At 43.0% G+C, this 25,539-nt stretch overlaps 1 protein-coding gene across 1 annotated transcript in view; it reads right to left on the bottom strand.

The window, feature by feature from the left end:
• Positions 1 to 25,539, bottom strand: part of eif2b5 (eukaryotic translation initiation factor 2B, subunit 5 epsilon) — a 47,327-nt gene that overhangs the window by 16,429 nt on the left and 5,359 nt on the right. Inside the window, exons 4-12 of the mRNA XM_080186066.1 lie at positions 25,042 to 25,219; positions 22,273 to 22,353; positions 18,630 to 18,707; positions 14,920 to 15,232; positions 11,645 to 11,790; positions 8,117 to 8,252; positions 6,989 to 7,090; positions 5,587 to 5,694; positions 56 to 146 (exon numbers count right to left, since the gene is read on the bottom strand). Of these exons, the coding sequence (XP_080042192.1) occupies positions 56 to 146; positions 5,587 to 5,694; positions 6,989 to 7,090; positions 8,117 to 8,252; positions 11,645 to 11,790; positions 14,920 to 15,232; positions 18,630 to 18,707; positions 22,273 to 22,353; positions 25,042 to 25,219 (1,233 nt within the window). The remainder of the gene's footprint in view (positions 1 to 55; positions 147 to 5,586; positions 5,695 to 6,988; positions 7,091 to 8,116; positions 8,253 to 11,644; positions 11,791 to 14,919; positions 15,233 to 18,629; positions 18,708 to 22,272; positions 22,354 to 25,041; positions 25,220 to 25,539) is intronic.

A 25,539-nucleotide genomic window follows, 5' to 3' on the forward strand; every position in this document is an offset into this window, starting at 1 on the left:
CAAATGCACATTATTTCCACAATCACTTGAATACCTAATGGTTAAAGATACTCACTTGAGAGAGTTGATCTCGAGTACAAGGTGGTCACAGGAAATATTTTCTTCCATGCCTCGCTGTAGCGTGCCAAGAACCTCATTCTGGAAAACTGTGGGAGAGAAGTAGAATGGGGAAGGTGGGAAGTTGAGGCACAATTTAATGCAGAATGAGATCTCAACAATGTTCTTCTGTCAGTATTAGAGAGCAGTAAATCATAATAAAGCAACATGAAAATTAGAGTGGCTACAGCAACCAAACCAAAAATTGTTGTTTATTTTTCCTTTCTTCTTATGTACCTTTTCCGTCTCCTGATGTGGACACTGTTACATAACCCAAGTGGCATTGTCCATGGGCAATTTCGACAATGGATTTTAACAGATTATTTGACCGGATGTCACCACAGATTCTGTGCTTAGATATACTGGATTGCTGGGTTCTTCCAACATCTCTTCCTTGATCTTAATGAAGGGGCTAGTTATAGTTTCTTGGCACTGTCTCAGTCATGATCAGATAATTTACACATTACATACATTCCACAAGTCATTTATAATCACTTACCTCTCCATTTTATCACAGCTGGTTTTAATCAAGTGCATTTGCACAGTACTCAGAGTTAAGCACTGCATACATTTTTTTGTGAGTCATTACTTTTTGTTTTGATTAAAATGTGTCTGTTCTGACACATGTATTTATGAAAACATTTTTTAATAAAAGTCAAAGTGAAACAGCTCAACTAATTTTTCCAGTGAGGTGCTAAACCACCAAGATGAGGTAGGTGTGAGACTAGAATCTGATCAACGCTGAGCTGTCCAATCTCTGACCTGATTGAGCCTTTAAAATGACAAAGGTGTTTGATACAGTAAATATGAAGGAGTTGCTTCCACTTGTGGGGGTACCCAAAGTTAGCAATCATAAATTTAAGATAGCTACCATTAAATCCAAGAAGGAATCCAGAAGAAATTTCTTTACCCAGAGGGGTGTGAGAATTGAGAACGCATGATCACAATGAATGTTTAGCAATCCAGAGATCCAGGCCAATGCTCCAGAGACATGGGTTCAAAGCTCACCACAACAGCTGGTGGAATTTAAGCTCAAATGATTAATAAATCTTGAATTGAAAGCCAGTAATGGTGAACCAGGAATTCATCAATCACTGATAGCTGTAAAAATACATCTGGCTCATTAATGTCTGCCGTGAAAGGAAATCAACAATCCTTACCCGATCTGGCCTACACGTGACTCCAGAACCACAATGATGTGGTTGACTTTGAAATATCCCAGCAAGCCATTCCAGTGTACCAAACTGCTACAGACAATTCAAACCAAATGGATTGCAGCCATACCACCATCTTCTCAAGGGCAATTAGGGATGAGCAACAAACGCTGGTCTTGCCTGCAACACCCACACCCCAGGAAAAAATAAAACAAAAAGTGGGAGTTAGACAGATACAAGGGAAAAAGGAGTAGTAGGCCAAACAGGTTCGGATGAGTGGGTCAGGTTTCTGCGCTGTAAATTCTATGCAGTTACACCTCTGCCACCTACAAGGAAAATAATGCAGTTCAGCTGCAAGGACGTCTACGGTCAAACGGTTCCAAAGCTATCACATCAGGAATGAGCAGTGGGGCAAGGCAACAGAAGGTAACTATGGCATGGGATTAAAAATCCAGCAAGGACGAGCTGGTGCCACATAACTGATCAGAGAGACAAGCAGACCCCAAGGTCCAATATGCAGGAATTTCCAAAGGGAATGAAAATAGATATTTTCATTAAAGTGTTGAATTATTTTGGGAGAATGATTAACTGGAATTTCCAAAGATGAGGAATTTCTGCTATGTAGAGAGCATCTACATTATGAAAGAATCTGGAATGTTCTGCTTAGAGCAGAGAAGGTTAAGGAGAACATGAAGAGACAGCATAAAGTAGGGGGTACAACTTTAAATGGGCTACAGGAGAGCGGGACCTATGTGCATATGTGTATAAATCATTGAAGGCTTCCAGATAACAAGAGCAAGGTGATTATGATCAACTTTTATAATACACTCGTTCAGTCTCGGCTGGAGTACTGCATCCTGTTCTGGGCACCACACTTGAGGAAGGATGTGAAGGCATTAGACAGAGTGCAGAAAAGACTCACGAGAATGGTTCCAGGGATGAATAACTTTAGTTATGAAAGCAGATTGTACTCAAATGAGTATCTGTAACTATTAGGTATTCAAACCCAGCGACTCTGGAAATAATGTGCATTTGTGTAGTGCCTTTTCATGCCTCCCAAACTACGTGGCATGAGGTTAATTACTGTGTCATGTTGTGACTTACGTAGATGAAACGAGTATCCATTTTATTCCCATAACTTGCTTTAAGAGCACTGTTGAATAGGAGGAAAATTACCTGTGATTATTCTGTGATTGGTGTCATGGGAATCGTCCTCAGAGAAAAGAAGGCTGAGAGAAGATTCGATAAGAGGTACTATAAATCATGAAGGATCTGAACAGAGTCAATTGGGAAAAACTGTTCCCACTCATGAAGGGATTGAGAACGAGAGGGCACAGATTTAAAATAATTAGTAAGAGAAGCAATAGTGACACAAAGGAAAACAAAATTTGCAGCAAGTGGTTAGGTTCTGGAATGCTCTGCCAGGACTGGAGGCAAGTTCTAATGAAGCATTCAAAAGGAAATTAGATTGTTACTTGGAAAGAACGTGCAGAGTTATGGGGAGAAGACGGGAGAATGGGATTAGTGAGTTTCTAATTCAGAGAGCCAGAGCAGACACAATTGACCAGCTGGCCTCTGACTGCATAAGAATTCCATAACAATTCTGCGATTTAGTCCAGGTGCTCAAATTCATAAATGATCTTGACTGAATGAAGAAGGAGAAGCTGTTTCGGCAGATCTGATGCAACCGAGGGCATTAAGTAATAGGCAAAAGAAACAGAAGTGAATTGAAAAAACTGCTTTACTAATGCAGCAAATTGTGGAATCCAGAACACACTGCACGTGAATGTGACAGAAATACATTTAATAGTATGTTTAAAAGGAAAACAGATAAATACATGAAAAGGAAAACATTGCAGGACAACGAGGAAGGAGCAGAGAGTGAGATTAATTGACTAACTCCACCAGTGAGCTGGCACAGGCAAAGTGGGCTGAGTATCCTCTTTCTATGCTGTATTATTCCATGATTCTCATATAAAAGTAGAAAGCACAACATCAACAAATAAACCACTTTGACCGGCTTTAAATTTCTGCTCAATATAGGATGCTGGCTGATCCCATTCAGATCAGGCTACAGCAAGCCCACGCTCTCAAGGAAGCTTGCCAAACAGAGAGATTTGATTTTAAAAATAGTTTTGCGAAACCAAGGAGACAAAGCAGCAGGAAGATTTCTGAGGCCAGTTACACAGAAATCAGGGATTCACAGTAGAAGCTAACTCAAGGAGTTTAACACCTCCATGCTCGGTCAAAGTGAGCTAACTTGGGATCTGCTGCAGTCATCGTGGTTAGAGCAGATAAGAAAGGAAACCAATTCATCTCCTCCGAACAAGCGTCTGAAATAGTTTGTGATTTCGTGTCTGTGCAGGTTTGCTCAGACTCTGTAATCTGAATCTCCTGGAACAGAATTGTTTGCATTTTTGTGTGAATTGAGGTCACAGGATAATTATAAAAAAAGGGCATTGAACATTCAGCCCATTGCGATTCTTCCTACCTCGATGTTGAATTCCTCCACTGCAGTATTATATCAGTCGTCAAACCATGCCAAGAATTTTAAAATAACTTTCTGATGATCATTCCTCAATATTTTCTTGTTTAAACTTGAGTCCACTGATCCTACTCTTGCAGTTTAATTAAGTATTTAGTTCTTAGGACGTGGGCGACATTGTCAAGGCTGCATTTATCACCCATCTCCATTAGCCCTGAGGCAATGAGTCTTCTCTTTGACATACCTCCAGATCTGTGCAGTACTCGCAATGATGCTGTTCCCAGAACAAAGCAGGGAAAAGGCTGCGGAATGCAGAGCCAGAGATGGTGAAGGAAGCCCAAAATGTGTCAGTATTGGGACTGTTTGGCATGAATGTAATGTTGCCCAAAGAACAACAAACTGTTACAGGGCACACTGTATATTGAATACCTTGCAGCATGATTCTGGGTGTTGGAGGGAGGGATTGCAGAATGTCAGCGTTCCTAGAAAGGCCAGCAAGCAATTGCCAATCTTCAATTGCCTTTGAGGAGGTGCAGGTAAGCTTCCTTCTTCAACCACTGCAGCCCATGGACGGCAGAGTGGTTAGCACTGCTGCCTCACAGCACCAGGGACCTGGATTTGATTCCCGACTTAGATCACTGTCTGTGTGGATTCTGCACATTCTCCCTATGTCTCTGTGGGTTTCCTCTGAGAGCTCCAGTTACTTCCCACAGTCCAAAAGACGTGCATTGGCCATGCTAAATTCTCCCTCAGTGCACCTGAACAGGCGCCTGAGTGTGACGACTAGGGGATTTTCACAGTAACTTCATCGCAGCATTAATGTAAACCTATTTGTGACAATAATAAATAAACTTTAAAACTTTGTGGTTAATGTACACCCACAATCGATTAGAAGTGAGTTCCAGGATTTTAATCCTGCAATAATGAATGATGATATAGTTCCAAGTCAGGGTGGTATGAGGCTTGGAGGGAACTTGCAGGTTGCACCTGCTGCCCTTGCCCTTCTAGGTGTTAGAAGTTGTGGGTTTGGAAGATGTTGCTGAAGGAGTCTTGGCAAGTTACTACAGTGCATCATATATATGGTACACACTGTGCGCCAGCGGTGAAGGGAATAAATGTTTAAGATGGTGGATGGGATGTCAATCGTGCAGGACTTTGTCCTGGATAGTGCTAAGTTTTTCCACTGCTGTTGGAGTCACAGATAAATAATGTGGAAATTATTCCAACACTCTCCTGATTTGTACCTTTAGGTGATGGACAGGCTTTGGGACATCAAGAGAATTCTCACCCTCTGAACTGCTCTTGTAGCCACAGTATTTATGGTTAGTCCAATTCAGTTGCTGGATTTCCACGATGCTGATAGTGGGGATTTCTGTGATGGTGATGCCACTGAATGTCTGTAAAGGGAGATAGTTAGACTCCCTCTTTTTGGAGTTGGTCATTGTCTGGCACTTGTGTGGCTCAAACATTATTTGACCCTTATCAGCCCAAACCCGAATGCTATCCAGGTATTGCTGCAGATAGACATGGACTGCTTCAGCATATGAATAGTTGCAAGTGATAATGAGCATTTTGCAATCAATGAATGTCCCCAATTATGCCCTTATACTGTTAGAGAGGACACTGGTGAAGCAGCTGAAGATGGTTGAGCTTCGGACGCTACCCTGAGGAACTCCTGCAGTGCGTGGAGAGTGCATTTACTTCCTCCTTGTAGTCCAAAGATGCCGAGGAACACTGCAATGCTTACCAGTACTGCCCCTGTTAAAAGTCTGCACAGCCCTGGAGTCAACACAGCAATTGGTCAGACCTGACTCGAGTTATCTTGATACCCAGAATTAAATAAAACCTCACCCTTCGCATCATCCAGCTGTGGTGAGATACTTCTGCTGTCTGCCTCTTGTGAGCCAACACTCATCTCACTTTCACTCTCACTCCCAGATTCAGACTTTAGCGTTAGACCTGAAAAGAGGAAAAACACCTGTCATGAGAAGACAGGAAACTGGAAAATAAAACTTGCATGACAGTGTCAGAGGCAAGTTCTCAGTTTTGGATTGACTACATCAAAACCAGCAATGCTGTTTGGTGAGAATAAAAGTTTTTTGTTACTTCTGATGTAAAGAAAGAGGCCAATCACATGATACAATGGACATCCTTGTCAAACTCTAAGAACTGGTCAGCATCTTAACTCCGGCCACTGCCATAACTGCTCAGGGTTCTCCTGTAGTCTGGCAGATCTTAGGTTTTTTTTACTCAACATTTAAACTTCTGCAAGAGAAAGCTTAAATCTGTACTCTCAGGGAGGGGAAAAACATGAACTGACTTCCATCTTACTTCTTATTATTTTCACCCACAGAAAGACATAAACGTGCATTTGTCACAACCTCAGAATGTTCCCAAGCGCTTCACAGCCAATTTTTTTAAGGGCAGTCACTTTTAGAAAATTGTGCCCAGCAACATCGTACATACAGCAATGAGACAATGGGATATCTGTTTTAGTGATGTTGGTTTAGGGGTGGGTATTGGCCAGAATACCCATGGATAACTCATATAATTTTCTTCAAAGTAATGCCATGGGCTCTTTTTGCATCCACCTAATAACGTCTCACCCGAAAGGCAGCATCCTTTACAAAAGGATGCAATCGTGGAACAATTTATGAGGGATGGACGCAGAATCAGACAAGATGCAATTCCGTCTCTTTCTGGAGTGAGGAAGTTGCAGCACACAATGACAAGGTCAATGTTTCAGACTGATCTCTGGAAAAGGTCCAAAGCAAATTACTGCGGATGCTGGAATCTGAAACCAAAGGTGAAAATGCTGGAAAATCTCTGCAGGTCTGACAGCATCTGTATGGAGAGAAAAAAGCTGATCTTTCGAGTCCAGGTGCCCTTTGTCAAAACTAAAAGGCATAGAAAGTGGGAGATGCTTATACTGCAGTGAGGGAAAGATGAATCAGCCAGAGAAACCAGGGGAAAAGGCTGCTAATAACTGCCCACAGAAAGAATAAAGGGTGCGTCACAGCCATAGAAACTATTTCCTCATCCTGCAACATAAATATCTCCCACTTTCTGCGCCTTTTAGCATTGACAAAGGGCCATCTGGACTCCGAACGTCAGTGTTTTTCTCTCCTTGCAGATGCTGCCAGACCTGCTGAGATTTTCCAGCGTTTTCTCTTTTGGTTTTTGTAAAAGGTCAAGTGGGCTAGACTTGCTGAAGTGATCAGTAAATTCTCACCTATTTGCTGAAAATACTTACCCCACATACCCGGCACCAGCTCGTCATCTTCATTGTCACTCTCAGCAGCGATTTTCCAGATATATCCCACACCCTGTGATCCCACTTCATCCTGATTGTAGCCTGTGTAACAACAGATGGAATGAGATGGAGATAGGATTGTCTCAATTATTACACAAATGGACACTTACTAATCACGTATACATCAAGCAGAGACAGCACGTAGGAATAACCTCTGGGGAAAGGAGGGGGGAAAATGTTCTCTGTAAAATTTTGTTGAAAAAAAAGACTATCCAAGCTGCAAACGGATCTTCAAATTTCTTTGTGCAATTGCACACATGCGTTATATTATGCGGAACAAGGCTTGCAAAGTTTTTATATTTTGAGGAGTTGAGTTCAAATAGGTGCCGAGGACAATGGAACCTAAAATGAAAGGAAAAAAGGGTATTTAAGGAAAGGCGTTGAGCTGAGTTGTGTTGGCTGTGCAGGGCAGATATCCTGGGACCAACTCTGTGCTGAGAAAAGGTACGAAGCAGCTGTCAGTCTCATTTCTGAGTTTTTCTAGTACCTACAGCAGAGTGGAAGAGTTTGAGAAGTCTATTAAAGTGACAACAGTTTCCAGGTAATATTACTGGATTTTGAGAATTTAAAATCTATTAGGAAGCGTTGCCAAGAAGGCATTTACTTATAAGTTCTGACTGAGTATTTTTGGAGAGGTTTTGGTAGATTGTTTTAACTGTGTAACCATAATTGTCAATGCTTAAGCTTTTTTTTCCTTCTTGCTAATAAAACTTTTAATCTTTAAAATCCCAAGTGTGACTGGAATTCTATACCTCTGGGATCAGTAGGTTTCTCCTAATTTTAGAAGAAAACAAAAAAAGGCTATGATCACGAAGACAAGTTTCCCTTTAGGATTTGACTTTCTCAGCAAATAACATTTGCGACAATCAGAACAATACCCACGTGAACAGGCATACTGGCAATTTTTAACATCACATCCAAAAGACAACAACTCTGACAATGAGCACGCCCTTGGTTCTACAATGGGACTTTTGGCCAGAATAGTGTCTGTATGGGTCTTGAACACACAACTTTCTGACTCAAATGCAAGGTTGGGGCAGGCTGATACTTTAAGCGGAATTGACTCACCTTTCACCTTTGCTTTTGACGGCATGTGGTTTGCTGCTGCGTCATCACTGAACTCATCCTCATCTTCTTCTTCATCTGGCAAGTGCAAGGACACCACAGTACCTTCCGGCAGGGTCATATTTGGCCCCACAACCACCTAGGAAAAGTGTGATACATCAAACCTAGTGCATCCACTATAGTTTCCCTGAAGAGACATACCTGTTTCATTTAAGAATAGCATCTTGGCTATTATTGCACATTATAACTTAAAAAACACATTTTACAATAAACACAGCACATTACAATCTAAACAATCCCCAAAGCTTAAAAAAAGTTTGACATAAGGTTGTGAACAATCCGGATTATTCTTTGAAAAAGCCAGAGTAGATTAGTAAACCAAATAGCCTCCTCTGCCATAGTATTTAATCTTTCCATGGTGAATTTGCCTCCACATGGGGTAGTTCAGGTGATTAGCAAAGCAGCCAAAACGGGGTGGGGGTAGATACTGATATTGCTGCTGTGGTATTTGGAAAGCTTCAGGAAAGAGGCTGGAAAAATCCCAAACTCAACTGCCACATGACTAAGAATCTGGGCTGTTTGTGTGGTAACTAGTCTGAACAGTGCTGAAACATGGACTACCTATCAGAAACAGGAATGAGAGGTCCTATTCATTTCATATGCGTTACTTCAGATAGATCCTTGGGATCCACTGGCAGCATGGTGTTTCCAACACAGAAGCAGTGTGGAAAGTGCTCTGGCAATGGTCAAGAGATGCCAAATACAATGGCAAAGCCTGTCATTAGAAAGGACAAAGAATGTCCACCAAACGTGTAATGAACAAGAGCTTATTGAAGCCAGCAGACCCATTGGGGCAGCAAAAACTAAGGGCTGTACTCCACATGCACATGCCCCTGCCCAGTGTGGTTTTGTCAGGAAGGGGAGCTGTAAAGTCGGGTGACTGCCCTTCCCCGAGCTCACCCCTATAGTATGCGTGGCAGCCCAACCACCATATATTTAAATAGATAATTAACTATTACCTAGGAAATTGACTCCGATAATACGCCAGAAAGCGGCTGGCGTGGGCAATCAGGCAGAAGGGGTAGCCCTTTTCTTTTTTAGCTTAAAATAAGGAGAGAGGGTGGCACCTGCCTCCTGTCTAAAACTGAAACCACTCTTAAACCATATTCAAACATCCCTAGCTCATCAAGTCTGCCCAAACCCTCCATGACTAGAGACCGTGGACTTGTGTTTCTGGGGGTCCAATGGGCCTTCTCTTGCTTCCTTACTGCAGCCCCATTAATGTCTTGGCAGTGCCTGCACTGATGGAGCTGCCAGCCACTCTGATTGAGCAGTAGCTCTTGAGAGTAGGGGCTGCCTCCCCTATGAGGGGGCCCACTGCAGCCAATTTGGACTGCACTCCCATTTGAACGTGCAATAGATGAGCAGTAGATGTGAATTGTTGCAAACAATGCAAAGCAACATGAGAACTTACGAAGGAGAAAAGGGTGGGAGCTTATGCTAATATGAAAAGACAAAGTCAAGTGGAAGGACAAAGACCGAGGAATAGCAGGAGGCCGTTCGGCCCATCAGAAGACAGCTCAGAAAGAGCATAAGGGTTAGGCCAATTGGCTTGTTTCTGTCCTGTAATTCTACATCCCTCAGCATTTCAGAAGAGATCAGGCTGGTCAGCATTCTGATGAACCCTCTCTACCTGACTGTAGTATCCTGCCTTGTTCGGAGCTGCTGATGAGCTGACAGGGCAATTTCAGCACAGTATGTTTTAAACACCAATTTATGCCTTTTCTCTTTGCAGAATAAGCACAGCCTCGTGAGAGTGACAACACTTAGCAAATATTTCATTTTGCACTCGATCATCTCAATGTGGTACACAATGTCACAAGCCTTTCACAAGTTCAGGATGCCAGCAACATTAGCCAGTGAAATGCTTGGAAAAACATTTCAATCTGTAGCAATGTTTCCCTGGTCACTACAACAAAGGATCGCTTCAGACAATCTCTTTAAAAAAAACAATTCCTGCGATTTAAGGATTGCTAACACGACAGTAGTGGCAATGTGACTGGACTCGTAATCTAGAGTTCCAAACCAATTCTCTGGGGGACACAGGTTAAATCTCAGCGTGGCAGCTGGTGGAATTTAAATTCAATTAATAAAAATCTGGAGTGTAAAGCTTGTCTCAGTCATGGTGACCATAAAGTTATCATTAACTACCATAAAAATTCATCTGGTTCACTTATGTTCTTATTTGGTCTGGCCTACATGTGACTCTAGACCCACAGCAATGTGACTGACTCTTAACGGTTCTCTGAAATGGTTGGGCAAGCCACTCAGCTCAAGGGTAATTGGGAATGGGCAACAAATACTGACCCTGCCAGTGAGACCCACATCCCACAAAAGAAGAATGAAAAAAAAAATTATTGTCCATTGCTAATTTCCCTTCAAGGGAGTGATGAGCTACCTTCCTGAACCATTACAGTGAGTGTGCAGGACAGGTGGAGAAAAGAGTTAATAACATGTATATTATTCTGGGCTTTATTAATAGAAGCCTAGAGTACAAAAGCAAGGAGGTTATGCAAACCTTATACAAGACACTAGTTAGACCTCAGCTGGGATATTGTGTACAATTCTGGGTCCCACCAAAGGAAAGATGTGAACGCGTTGGGGAGAGAGCAGAAGAGCTTTACAAGAATGATTCTAGGGATGGGAAACTATGAAGATAGATTGGAAAAGGGGGACCAGTTCTCCTTGGACAGAAGGCTAAAAGGAGATTTGATAGAAATGTTCAAAGTCACAATGGAGGCTGGGCAGAGTATATAGGGAGATACTGCTCGTAAAAGACCAAGAATGAGGAGGGACAGATTTAAGATGATTTACAAAAAAAGCAAATGTGATGTGAGAAATAACATTTTCACACAGGAGGTGGCTGGGGGTGGAATGCACTGTCTGGGAGTGTGGCAGAGGCAGCTTCAATTGAGGCATTAAAGAGGACATTAGATGATTATTTAAATAGAAACAATATGCAAGGGTACTGGGAAAAGGCAGGGGAATGGCTATGCTGCTTATTCAGAGAGCCAATGCAGTCATGATGGGCTAAATAGTCTTCTTCTGTGACCCAACAATTCTGTGATTCTGTGAAAACATTTGATCACATTTGGCAATCCTACCGCACCTACGCACCTGCTGGCCCTGCCTTTCAAGCAGCGAACACTGCAGGTTTCCTTCACCTAATCTGTCAATTTACACAGGGTTGAGGGATCAGGCATGAGAGGTTATAGTCAGAGTTCTGCTGCATGGCAGGAACTGCAGTTAAAATCAAACATGCAAGTCAGCTAGTACCGTATCATTAATCAGCAACACCAAACGCAAGTGTCAAGGGAACCTGTCCTTTACAATCACCAATCTCTTCAATTCTCAGAGAAACTGAAAGATTAGGGGAAGAATTTCAGCTGGATGATGCCTATTTAAAAGATGCTTATGTGGAATATTTTGGGCAACAAATAAGCTCTCTGCATTAGAATGAGTCAGACTTACATTAAATGCTAAAACACAATGTTCGTTCAATTTGACTCCAGGTTTAACCTCCACTTCACTGCATACAACTGATCTGTAGATGTCCACCCCATCTCCAATACAGACATTATTCCAGATGTAAGCCTGGTCCAGTTTCACATTGTCTCCTGAGGGGAAAAAAACAAACACTCATTTATGATCAAGTGAAACTTTAAAATCTTTCCCAGGCTCTGATTTTCTTCCCTTCCCCTGAACTCCCATCGGTATAACTGCCAAGGGGGTCTGGCTCACAGCCAGTGGCTCACCCAAGAGGCTGTTCTTCACAAGGACTTGATAATGAAACTGAGAGGAGAAAGGAGAAGAGATGATGGCTAGAACCCAGCCAACAATTTCCAGAAAGTGAATCAGTTCATCAGTAGTGGGAATGATAGCAGAGCTCCTGCTCCACCACCAGGGCCCTCAGGTCATCTCAAAGCACCTTGTAACCAATGCAGTATTTATGAAGTGCAGCCCCTGTTATAATGTAGGAAATGCAGCTGCTAATCTGTGCATAGCAAGATGTCACACAGCAATGTGGTAATAGCCAGATAAACTTTTGTTTTTTAAAGTGTCTTTGGTTGAGAGTAATTACTGGCCAGGGCATCCAGGAGAACTCCCCTACTCTTCTAAATAATACAGTAAGATGTCTCACAACACCAGGTTAAGAGACTTTTTACTGTGCTTACCCCAGTCCAACGCTGGCATTTCCACTTCAAAATAGTGGCAGACTAGGTTTCAGTTTGATGTCTTATTCAAAAACAGTGCTTTCAACAGAGCAGGTCTCCCTCAGTACTGGACTGGGAGTGTCGTCCTGGATTAAGGGCTCAGTTCTCTAGAGTGAGACTTGAATCGAGTCAGGGGCAAGACTGTTACTCGCTGAGCTTTGCTCGATATCGGAGAAGCATGCCTGATGCTGTTTCTTAGCCACAGCCCGAATACGAGTTGTCGCTCCCTCTACGTTGCAACAGTCAATATTCTTCTACAGTTAATCGATTGTAAAGTGCCTTTATAGCAGTTTCACTTCTGATTTCTCGGGAACTGAGCACTTAATCTAGGACAACACTCCCAGTCCAGTATTGTGGGAGGCCTGCACTGTTGAAAGCACTGTCTTTCGAATAAGACATTAAACTGAAATCTAGCCTGTCAAAAAGATCCTCTGCCACTATTTTGAAGAGCGAGGAGTTTTCCCTGGACAGTATTTATCCCTCAACCAAAGTCTCTTTTGTCTGTGATGCACGATCCACTCCCTCCTGTCATCCGCTCATTTCACATCCCCCGTGAGTTCTCTGACTTGGAGCGCTTTCTATAAATGTTGAACTCAGAGCTTGAAGTCTCAGATAATCTTCACGCTTCCCCAAATCCTTAAACATCAAAGCGAGTAAGGTAATTGCAGCCTGCATTGATGCAGATGGTTTCTGACATGAGTGCGGAATCTGCACTTCTATCAGCCCTCGAGCCACCATTACCCATTCTGCTTTTCAAAAACACCCGTGTCAAACGGCAAGTGTATTGATAGAAAAACAAAGGAAGCAACAGACGACTGGGGCTGCATCTGCCCTGTCCTCTCCCATAAATGGAGGTGTTGAAATACAACCTGAACACGTCAGGAGAAAGGTCTCATCCTGAGAGGAATGAGCAAAGGTGTTTTATCAATTCCCCCTGGTGGTGACACTGCAATATTACCATTAAAGCTGGGCCTGACAGGAAACCCTTTCAGACAAAGGCTACGGGGAATCTTCATTCATAAAGCTCATTTTAAAAGTCTATTAGTGCTCCAGTGGAGAAAAAATGTCCCTATGGACTAGCTTCTTGAATTACCATTTATAATTTCTATGCTTTATGTGTAATAGTTTATTCAACAGGAATATCTGGGGCGGCACAGCGGTTAGCACTGCTGCCTCACAGTGCCAGGGACCCAGATTCGATTTCCGGCCTCAGGTCACATTTTTAAATCAACTCACAGAACAGCCAATGGAGCTTGGAGGGATTAAGTCTGGCTAAGAAGGAGTGATGGAATTGTGGAACAAAGTGCAGGCAAAGAGAGGATTGAATAGTGTATGGCAGGTGTGCCAAAAAGGATGGCATTGATTGAAGTTGGGACAGTGTGGATGAAGATGAATTGGTGGAATTCACCATCCTAGAGTGTGGTGAATGCTGGGACATCAAATAAATTTGAGGAGATAGGTAGATTTTTAATTAGTAATGGGTTGAAATGCTATGGAGAATGGGCAGGAAAGTGAGTTGAGGCTGAGATGATATCAGCCACACTTGTATTGAATGGTGGAGCAAGCTTGAGGGACTGAATTGCCAACTCCTGCTCAAAGTTCCAAAGTTCTTATTTTGCATGATGTGAATTGTCAATGCAGTCGAGCAGCTAGTAGGATCCTGTCTTAAGATATGATTGGAAAGACAACAGTTGCTTTTTACTGGCACTAAGGAACATCAGCTTGGATGATGCAAGCATGTCCTAATAGAGGCTCAAGCCCACAAAGTTGTGACTGAGAGTGGCCAATTGAAGCAAGCTGGTACACGATGAAACATGCAGAGATTGGCAAGGTGAGACCATACTGGGAGAACTGTGGGCAGTTTTGGTTACCTTTACCTAAGGAAGGATATATTTGTCCCAGAGAAAGTGCAACAAAGGTTCACTAGACCAGTTCCTGAGATGAGGTGATTGTTCAGGCAAGATTAAGAACGCTAGGTGTATGTTCCCCAGAGCTGAGGAGAATGAGAGAGGATCTAATTGAAACATGAAACTCTTAAGGGGCTTAACAGGATAGAAGTTGAGGAAAGGTTTGCCCTGGCTGGGAAATAGACATCCTGGAATCACAGTCTCCAAATAAGGGATTGTGAATTTAGGACTGAGATGAGAAATTTCTTCACTCAAAGGGTTGTGAATATTTATAGTTCTCTGGCACAGAGAGCTGTGAACGCTCAGTCGTTGTGTTTATCCTAGATGAGAGGTCGATAGATTTTTGGGGATTGGGGAAATTAAGGGATATGGGGATAGTGCAGGAAGGTAGAGTTGAAATAGAAGATCAGCCATGATCTTGTTGAATGCTGGAAGAGGCTCAAAGAACCAAATGGCCTCATGCTTCTATTTCTTATTATGTTTTCTAGCTATGAATTAATAAAACTACCTCAAAAGATTGCTACAGCATGCTAATCAGCATCTATGTCAATTGTGATTAGATAGGCACGTGGCCAGGTATTTTGAAAGATCACCCAATGGAATGCACAATTGCAGAATAACCCACCTATAACACAGTTGTGGCCAATGACGCTGTTCGTTATGAAGCAGTTAGTCCCAATAACAGTGCCGCGGCCAATCACTACATTTTCTTCCATCACACTTCCATGACCCAAGCTGACCTCTGACCCTCGGTAGACATTGTGCCGCAGGTGGACACTGAACCCTTTCTCGTCATCTGTGAAGTTCATCTCCGGTGTCATGGGATAGACCCAGCGACGGATAATATCTGAACACACAGCCTCGTACACGAGCAAATTGGAGATCCGCACTCCATATTCATCAGACGTTACGTGCATGTGAATCTGATTACCTAAAATCTAAAACACAATAGGGTCATAATATCCAAGTCGGATTGGACTACAAGCACATTGGAAAGATAGTTGCAAAATATTACTTCAACATAGCAAGTGACATGAAGCAGCAAACCAGATGTTGCAAGTTTTCAATCCCATCACAGCTCAGGGTGACATTGAGTTCAATATCTCTGCTTATTTGTAACATAAATCTAGAAAATCATATCGCGGGCAGCGTGGGGAATGCAATGCCTTCATTTAAAACTCAGTAAGAAGTCTCTCAACAACAGGTTAAAGTCCAACAGGTTTATCTGGAATCACAAGCTTTCCGAGTGTCACTCCTTCATCAGGTAAGTGGAGATTAGTTCACAAACATGGCCTCCGCCACTCATCTGATGAAAGAGCAGGGCTCTAAAAGCTCCTGATTCCAAATAAACCTGTTGAACTTTAACCTGGTGTTGTGAAACTTCTTACTGTGTCCACCCCGGTCCAATGCCAGCATCTCCACATCACAGTGGTGATTCAGAATGTTTAGCCTGAAACTTTGCTGGAAGCCAATCCAATAGGAACTTTCAAAAGGGAATTTCGGTCACAGGTTCTGCTGGCTGACTAAACAGATCACCTGTTATGACTCCTAACTTGGAAAGTGCAGAGCGGTGTTTCCCAGGTGTCAGTATCATTACCAATGACCCAAAACTAAATTACTACAGGGCATTATTTCAAAGTTTGGAAATGATATGAAACTCACAAGTGTCTTAAACAAGGAGTGGCATAGTAATAGATTTCAAGAGGACTCAGAATGGAAAACTGGCAGACACATAGTAGATTAAATAACCGTAACCATAAGAAATAGGAACAGGAGTAGGCCGTTTGGCCTCTCAAGTCTGCTCCACCATTCAATAGGATCATAGCTGATCAAAGATTTCTAATGTCCACTTTCCTGCCCTTTCCCCATAACCCACAATTCCCTCACTGATCAAAAATCTCTCTCAGCCTTAATTACACACAAGGACTCTGCTTCTACAGCTCTCTGCGGCAAGGAGTTCCAAAGACTCACAATCCTCAGAGAAGAAATTCCTCATTATCTCAATCTTAAATTGGTGCATCTTTATTCTGAGACTGTGCCCTCTGGTCCTAGACTCTCTCATGAGGGGAAACATCCTCTCAGCATCTAACCTGTGAAGCTTAAGAATTCTATATGTTTCAATGAGATCACCTCTCATTATTCTGAAAATCCAATAAGTAAAAGTACCAACCTTTTTAAACTTTCCTCATAAGGCAATCCCACCATACCGGGGATTACCCTAATGAACCTTCTCTGAACTGCCTCCAATAAAATAGTATATTTTCTTAAATAAGGTGACCAAAACTACTCTCAGTACTCCAGATGTGGTCTCACTAGTACTTCGTATTGTTGCAGCAAGACTCCAACCTCCTTGAAGTAAGGGCTAACATTCCATTAGCCTTTCTGATTACCTGCTCCTGTGTACTAGCTTTGTGTTTCGCACACAAGTACCCTCAAGTCCCTCTATGTTGCAGATTTCTGCAGTTTTTCTCCATGTAAATAACTTTGCACTTTTGTTCTCCGCATTTAATTGCCCAGAGAAGGTGGTGATAAGTTAACTTCTTGAACCACAATGTTCTACGTGGTGTAGAAATGTTACAAAGGGAGTTTCAGGACTTTGACCCAGTGACACTAACATTGTTCCAAGTCAGCACAGTGAGCAACTGGAAGGGAATTTGTAGATGGTGGCGTTCCCATGCATCTGCTGTCTTTGGTTTTCAGGGCATTAGATGTTACCTGTTTGGGAGATACTATCAAAGAAGCCTTAGTGAGTTGCATCTATAGATGGTACACAATGCAGTCAGTACACAGTGGTGGTGGGAGCGAATGCGGAAGCTGGTGGATAAGAGTGCAATTCAAGCAGGCTGCTTTGTCCTGAATGGTGTCAATTTTCTTGAGTCTTGTCAGAGCTGCATCCACCTAGGCAAGTGGAGGATCTTCCATCACACTCCCGACTGGAGTCTTGTAGATGGTGGAAAGACTTCGAGAAGGTGGTAATGCACATGTGGCAGAATTCTCAGCCTCTGACTTGATCTTGTATTTATGGTCCATTTGAGTTTCTAGTCAATGGTATCCGCAATGATATTGATGGTGGGCTTTCAGCAATGGTAATGCCATTAAGTATCAAGGACAGGCGGTGAGATTCTCCCATGTTGGTGACTACCATTTCCTGGCACTTGCTATTTTCTATTTATCAGCATGTGGCCTGAATGTTGTCCAGGTCTTGCTGCATGGGGACACCAATTGCTTCAGTATCTAAGGAGTTGTGAATGGTGCTGAACATTATTCAGTCATCAGTAAACATCCCCCCTTCTGACCTTAGAATGGAGAGGTCACTGATAAAGCAGCTGAAAGTGGTTAAGCCTAGGACACTATCCAGAGGAATTCTGCAGTGATGTCCTGGGACTGAAATGATTAACTTCCAACAACCACAACCATCTTCCTTTGTATTAGGAATGACACCAACCGGTGGAGAATTCCTTCCACCTCCTCGATTTCCATTGACTTCAATTAGACTGGGCTCCTTGATGTTACACGCCATCAAATGCTGCCTTGATGTTGAGAGCATTTCTCTGAACTCACCTCTGGATTTCAGCTCTTGGACCAAGGCTGCACCACGGGTGGCACGATGGTGCAGCGGTTAATACTGTTGCCTCACAGTGCCAAGGACTCGGGTTCGATTCCCAGCTTGGGTCACTTCTCCCTGTGTGTGCGTGGGTTTCCTCCCACAGTCCAAAAGACGGGCTGGTTAGGCACAGTGGCCATGTTAAATTCTCTCTCAGCGTACCCGAACAGGAATGTGGTGACTAGGGGAATTTCACAGTAGCTTCATTGCAGTGGTAATGTAAGCCTACTTGTGACTAATAAATAAACTTTAAAAAAATTGTACTGAAGTTAAAAGTCAAGTGGCTCTGGAGAAACTCAGGCTGAGCACTTTCCATCACTCTGCTCTTGATCGAGAGTAGACGGATGATGCGGTAATTGGCTGCAGTAGATTTGTCCGATCTTTTGTGGTCAGGACATACCTGGACAATTTGCTTTATTATTCTAGAGTTCTATAATTCCTGCGATGCCCCACTCCCAGCTTGTTACTAACAGCACTGTCTTGCCAGATTCTTGCATAATACAATCATTGCAATAAGCACATCTACTGCAGGCAACCATGAACCTACACTCGAGAGGAGGCTTTCACAGAACAACTGCTGCACTGAAGGGACGAGAGGACAGACAAGTGCAGAGCTAAAGCCTGCCACTGTAGGAAGAGACGATGCAAAGACATAATATTAAAGGATGGATAGGAAACCCGCTGGCTAATTTTTAATTTAAATAAAATAAAGCACCAAATTGAAAACTCACCTCTTCATTAACAAGAATCCCACGTACAAAATCATCCCTGGTTTGGTAGTCAAAGTTATCAGTGAACAGCTCTGCAACCTGGAAAGTAAATTAAACATTAGAGGTGATGGAGGTACTTCCTGTTGCTCAAATAAAAACCCAAGCCTGCTGGAAATTCACAGGGAGACCTTCAACCTCTGTGAGGGAGAAAACTGGTGGGATTGGCCATCTGAACAAAGACTCTCCCTCTTTCCTTAAGGCGGTGTTTCAAACTGAAACACTAAACCCTTTCGGGCACTGATGGACCTGGTGGGCATTTCCAGCACTTCTCATTTCCGATTTCCCACCCTTCACTTTTTTTTAAACCTGCATTTTCTTAAATTCTAAACATGTACTTCACTGCTAAATTGAATCATTCTGGCTGGCTGGCATCACTAAAAAAAAGACAAAAACAATTTGGAGTCTCCACCCTCCTGAACAGAGATTTCCAGGGTTCAGCGATTCCCCATCTTACAACAGTGAATGACTACACTTCACAAGTACTTCGTTGGATGAAGTGTGCTTTGCAACATCCCAGGATCATGAAAGGTTCTATTTACCAGAGGCAGAAGATTCCAACTACCAGGAAAGACTTGTTCCTGGGAAAGAGAAGGCTGAGGGGGTGACCTGATAGAGATCTTTATGAAGAGGGTGATAGGCTTGATGTAGAGATGATGTGCCTACTTGTGAATAAATCCAAAACTAGGGGCCATAAACATACGAGAGTTACTAATAAATCCAAAGGAGAATTCAGGAACATAGGAATTAGGAGCGAGAGTAAGCAATTTAGCCCTTCGCGCCTACTCCGCCATTCTATATGATCATGGCTGGTCTCCATCTCATTCGAACTCCACGTCCCTGCCTTTTCCCCACAGCCTTTTATCCTGCTTTCGAGAAACTTCTTTATCCAGACAGTGATTAGAATGTGAAACATGTTACCACAAGGAGTAGTTGTGGTGAATAGTACAGATGCATTTAAGCAGAAGCTAGATAAACACAAGGAAGAAAGGAACAGAAAGATATGCTGATAAGGCGAGATGAAATAAGGCTGGAGGAGGCTTCTATGCAGCACAAAACACCAACATGAACCAGAAAGGCTGAATGGCCTGATTCTGTGCTGTAAATAGTGTGCAATATAAATGCAAATCTTTCTTTTGACTTCAGATTTGGCATATCTACTCCAACTCTCATCAACTTTTACAGAGACATGATAGAAAGCATTCTTCTTGTTGTATCACAGCTTGGTGTAGCTCCTGCTCTGCCCAAGAGTGCAAGAAACTACAAAGGGTTGTGAATGACACCCAGTCCATCACGCAAACCAACATAAGAACATAAGAAATAGGAACAGGAGTAGGCCATCTAGCCCTTCGAGCCTGCCCCGCCATTCAATAAGATCATGGCTGATCTGAAGTGGATCAGTTCCACTTTCCCGTTTTCTCCCCATAACCCTTAATTCCCCTGTCTATCAGAAACCTATCTACCCGTGACTTAAATATATTTAGCGAGGTAGCCTCCACCACTTCAACGGGCAGAGAATTCCAGAGGTTCACCACCCTGAGTGAAGAAGTTCCTCCTCAACTCTGATCTAAACTGCGCCCCCCCCTGCCTTATCTTGAGGCTGTGTCCTCTCGTCCTGCTATCCTTTCTAAGCAGGAAGAATCTCGCTACCTCTACCCTATCCATTCCTTTCATTATCTTATACGTCTCTATAAGATCCCCCCCTCATCCTTCTAAACTCCAACGAGTACAGACCTAGTCTATTTATATAGTCTTCATAGGCCAACCCCCTCACCTCCGGTATCAGCCTAGTGAACCTCCTCTGCACTCCCTCCAAGGCCAATACATCCTTCTGCAAGTGCAGCGACCAAAACTGCACACAGAACTCCAGCTGCGGCCTCACCAGTACCCTGTACAGTTGCAGCAAGACCTCCCTACTTTTATATTCTATCCCCCTCGCTATAAAGGCCAACGTTCCATTTGCCTTCTTGATCACCTGCTGCACCTGCAAGACTGGGTTTTTGCGACTCGTGCACAAGGACCCCCAGGTCCCTCTGCACCGTAGCATGCTGCAGCTTTTCGCCTTTTAAATAATATCCCTCCTACTATTATTTCTGCCAAAGTGGATAACCTCACACTTGCTAACATTATACTCCATTTGCCAGGTCCTCGCCCACTCGCTCAGCCTATCCAGATCTCTCTGCAGACTTTCCACACCCTCCACGCAATTTGCTTTTCCATTCATTTTCGTGTCATCAGCAAATTTCGTCACCCTACATTCAGCTCCCTCCTCCAGATCATCTATATAAATGGTAAACAGTCGAGGCCCCAGCACTGATCCCTGCGGCACTCCACTAGTCATCAACCACCAACCAGACTAGCACCTATTGATACCAACTCTCTGCTTCCTATTAGACAGCCAATCCTCTATCCACGCTAACACCTTACCCCCACCTCCATGCACCCTAACCTTCTGTAGAAACCTTTTGTGAGGCACCTTATCAAACTCCTTTTGGAAATCTAAAAACATCACATCCACCAGTTCCTCTCTGTCTACCGCACTAGTCACATCCTCATAGAAATCCAATAAATTCGTCAAACACGACTTCCCCTTAACGAATCCGTGCTGCGTCTGCTCGATCAAACCATTCTTTTCTAGGCGCTATTTCTTCTTTGATGACAGATTCTAGCATTTTTCCAACTATAGACGTTAAACTAACTGGCCTACAATTCCCTACCTTTTGTCTGCTACCTTTTTTAAACAGCGGCGTAACATTAGCCGTTTTCCAATCTTCCGGCACCTCCCCGGAGTCGAGCAAATTTTGATAAATAATTACTAAGGCATCCGCTATCACCTCTGCCATTTCTTTCAGATGCATTCCATCCGGTCCTGGGGACTTGTCCACCTTCAGTCCCATTAGTCTATCAAGCACTACCTCTCCAGTGATAGTAATCGCATTCAGGCCCTCAACTCCTACCATCCTTCTATCTTTAATATCCGGCAAACTATTCGTGTCCTCCTCCGTGAAGACTGAGGCAAAAAACTTATTTAAAGCCTCAGCCATTTCCTCATCGCCCATCGCTAAATCCCCCCCCTCATCCTCTAAGGGTCCTACATTCACTCTAGCTAGCCTCCTCTTCTTTATATATTTGTAAAAATCTCTCGTCTATTGACTCTGTCTATACTTCCTGTTACCTCAGAAAAGCAGCCAACATAATTAAGGACCCATGCACCCCATACATTCTTTCTTCCACCTTCTTCCGTCGGGAAAAAGATACAAAAGTCTGAAGTCATGTACCTACTGATTCTAGAACAGCTTCTTCCGTGCTGCCATCACATATTTGAATAGGCCTACCTCGCATGAAGTTGATCTTTCGCTACACCCTAGCTATGATTATAACATTACATTCTGCACTCTCCCCTGTCCTTCTCTGTGGACAGTATGCTTTGTCTGTATAGCATGCAAGAAACAATAGTTTTTACTGTATACTAATACACGTGACAATAATAAATCAAATCAAAACCAATAAATTAGTATACTCAAGTTTCATAGCCACTGCCAAAGTGGAGATACTATTATAAAATCTTTTTCCCATCAAATAATTGGGACACATTATCAACACTGACCTGAGGTGAACAGATGCTTATGTGACAATCAAGAAGATCATGGCGGATTTCAATCTCATCACTGTTTCCGTGGAAGATGTGCTGGGGAAAAACAAGAAACATGCAGCATTCAGGCAAAAGCTTCTGCTATTTTCAAAGCCAGCATAGAATTTTTTAGTGCTGTTGTCGCAGCATGAACTGTTAGCAACAGCAATTAACAGTGAACGAAAATTGATGAGAATTTGGGTTTAAACTTTATTGGTACATCATCTCCACCCAATTCCACACTGCTCGATGTGAAGATAATAACTCCAGCATATGTCAGATGACCCCATAACATTCTGAAGGTAAAGAACAGTAATTTTGTGAATAAGATCTCAGTGAAGTGTAATGGTGGGTGCAAAACAATTATTAAGAACATAAGAAATAGCAGCAGGAGTAGACCATCTAAGCCCTTCGAGCCTGCCCCGCCATTCAATAAGATCATGGCTGATCTGAAGTGAATCAGTTCCACTTTCCTGCTTTCTTCCCATAACCCTTAATTCCCTTGTCTATCAGAAATCTATCCACCCGTGACTTAAATATATTCAACCAGGTAGCCTCCACCACTTCAATGGGCAGAGGTAAATATTATGGATTTATTTTCTCAGTAAAAGAGCTTTGCTTGCCAAGAACACACAACATGATTCTGGGACAATTTAATGCATTCCACAGGACTTTCATCCAACACATCCAACTCAGAGGGTGGTGAATCTCTGGAATTCTCTGCCCATTGAAGTGGTGGAGGCTACCTTGTTGAAGTCACGGGTAGATAGATTTGTAATCGATAAGGGAATTAAGGGATTATGGGGAGCAAGCGGGTAAGTGGAACTGATCCACTTCAAATCAGCCATGATCTTATTGAATGGCGGGGCAGGCTCGAAGGGCTAGATGGCCTACTCCTGCTCCTATTTCTTATGTAACACATGCTTTTAAAATCATGTTGGAATAATTGACCTCCACCCCCAAATTCTGGATGTGAACTCCCAGAAAATTCAACCTGTAACTTCTGTCCTTCTAAACAAAGAACACAAATCACTGGGGTGCAGAACTGGAGACAGTTATAGGTCATCAGCAAACATCCCCACTTTTACCCTGAAACTATAACTCCATGTTCCTGAATTTGGAGCACAGGGAAACAGCCTCTCAGCCGCCATACCATCAAGTTCTCTCAGACTATACCTGGAGGATTATATACAATTTTGGCCCCTTACTTAAGGAGGGATGTGGTTCCATTGGAGGCAGTTTAGAACAGGTTCATTCAGTTGATTCCAGAGATGTGGGGTTTGTCGTATGAAGAGGGATTGAGCAATTTAGACCTATGCTCGCTGGAGTTTAGAAGAATGAAGGGAGAACTAATTGAGCTACATAAGATACGAAAGAAGACTGATAAGGTAGAGAGGATGTTCCACTTGTGGGGCAATCTAGAACAAGAAGTCATAGTTTTAGAGTAAGAGGTATCTGATTTAAAACAGAGATGAGGAGAAACTACTTTTCTCAAAGGGTCATGAATCTGTGGAATTCACTACCCTAGAGTGTGGTGGATGTCAGGACATTGAGTAAATTTGAGGAGATAGACATATCTTTAATCAGTATTGGATTGAATTTGAGGAGATAGACATATTTTTAATTAGTAATGGATTCAAGGGTTGTGGGGAATGGAGGAAAAAGTGGGGTTAAGGCTGAGACAGAATCAGCCATGATTGTACAGAATAGATGGGAAGGCTCAAGGTGCTGAACTGACTACGTCTGCTTCTCGTACTTATGTTCCATGTTCTTATAAGGATGTCCACTGATGGCTGCACAATGTTCAGGAGCATTCGCAATTCCTCAGATACTGAAGCTGTCCATGTCCAAATGCAGCAAGAATTAGACAATATGCAGGCTTGGGTTGACAACTGGCAAATAATACTCGTGTCACAGAAGTGCCAGACAATGACCATCTCCAAGAAGAGAGGATCTAACCATCACTCCTTGACATTCAATAGCATTACCCTCACTGAATTTCCCACGATCAACATTCTACAGGTTGCCATTGATTAGAAGCTGAATTGGATTTGCCATATAAATACTGCAGCTATCAAAACAGGACAAAGGCTAGGAATCCTGCGGCAAATATCTCGCCTTGAGACAGCTCAAAATTTGTCCAACATCTACAAGGCACAAGTCCAGAAACTTATGATGGAATATTTTTCACTTGCCTGGATGAGTGCAGCTCCAACACTGAAGAAACTTGACACCATCCAGGACAAAGCAGCCCGCATGGTTGGTACACCAACCACAAACATTCAATCCCTCCAGTTGTGTGCACCATCTACAAGATACACTGCAGGAACTCACCAAGGTTCCTTAGTCAGCACCTTCCAACCACCACCATCTAGGACAATGGCAGCAGATACCTGCAAACACCACCACCAGGATGTTCCTCTCCCAGTCACTCACCATCCTGACTTGGAAATATATCTCCATTCCTTTATTGTCGCTGGCAAAATCCTGGAACTCCCTCCCTAACAGCACTCCGGGTATACGTACACCTCAGGGACCTCAGTGATTCAAGAAGGCAGTTCATCACCATCTTCTCAAGGGCAATAAACATTGGTCGAACTAGCAATGTCCACACCACATAAATTAATTTAAGAAATGTTTTGGGAAAACCGTGCTCACGACAGGCACTTGGGATTGAGGTATATGAGGAAGTATTTCAGTGGGAGGGGATTAATTGCAGGGTTATTCCAACACAATGAAACTCACCATAGGAAATTGGAATTTCTTCAGTCCATGGGCTTTCTGATAGTGCAGCACTCGGCTAGTTTTGCTGTCCATGGCAGCGATGATGTCGTCCTCTTGACACCTCGTTCTGTGACCTGGTGATGACTCTTTGAAAATCATTGTCATGACAGACACATTCTTCTCCATCTTCCGTCGCGCTCTACAAAACATGAGACACAAGGACCAGCAGATGATAAAAAGCTGCAAGAATGGTTTGACATTCCCATGAAGTCCACTTCCCTGAGATTCGGATATTCGAATTCAGAATGTTACAAATCTATTCTCTCAGTGCTTCAGGTACAGATCCAGGTGCCTTTTAAATGAGTTGAGCATTTTGAGCTTCAACCACCAACTAAGGCATGAATTCCACACCCCCACCACCCTCTGGGTGAAACTGTTTCTCATGTCCCCTCTAATCCTCTACCAATCATTTTCAACCTATGCCCCCTGGTAATTGACCCCTCGGTGAGGCGAAAGATG

The sequence above is a fragment of the Carcharhinus amblyrhynchos genome, chromosome 3 (genome assembly GCF_965287045.1).
Source record: "Carcharhinus amblyrhynchos chromosome 3, sCarAmb.v2.hapA, whole genome shotgun sequence".
NCBI classification, from domain to species: Eukaryota; Metazoa; Chordata; class Chondrichthyes; order Carcharhiniformes; family Carcharhinidae; genus Carcharhinus; species Carcharhinus amblyrhynchos.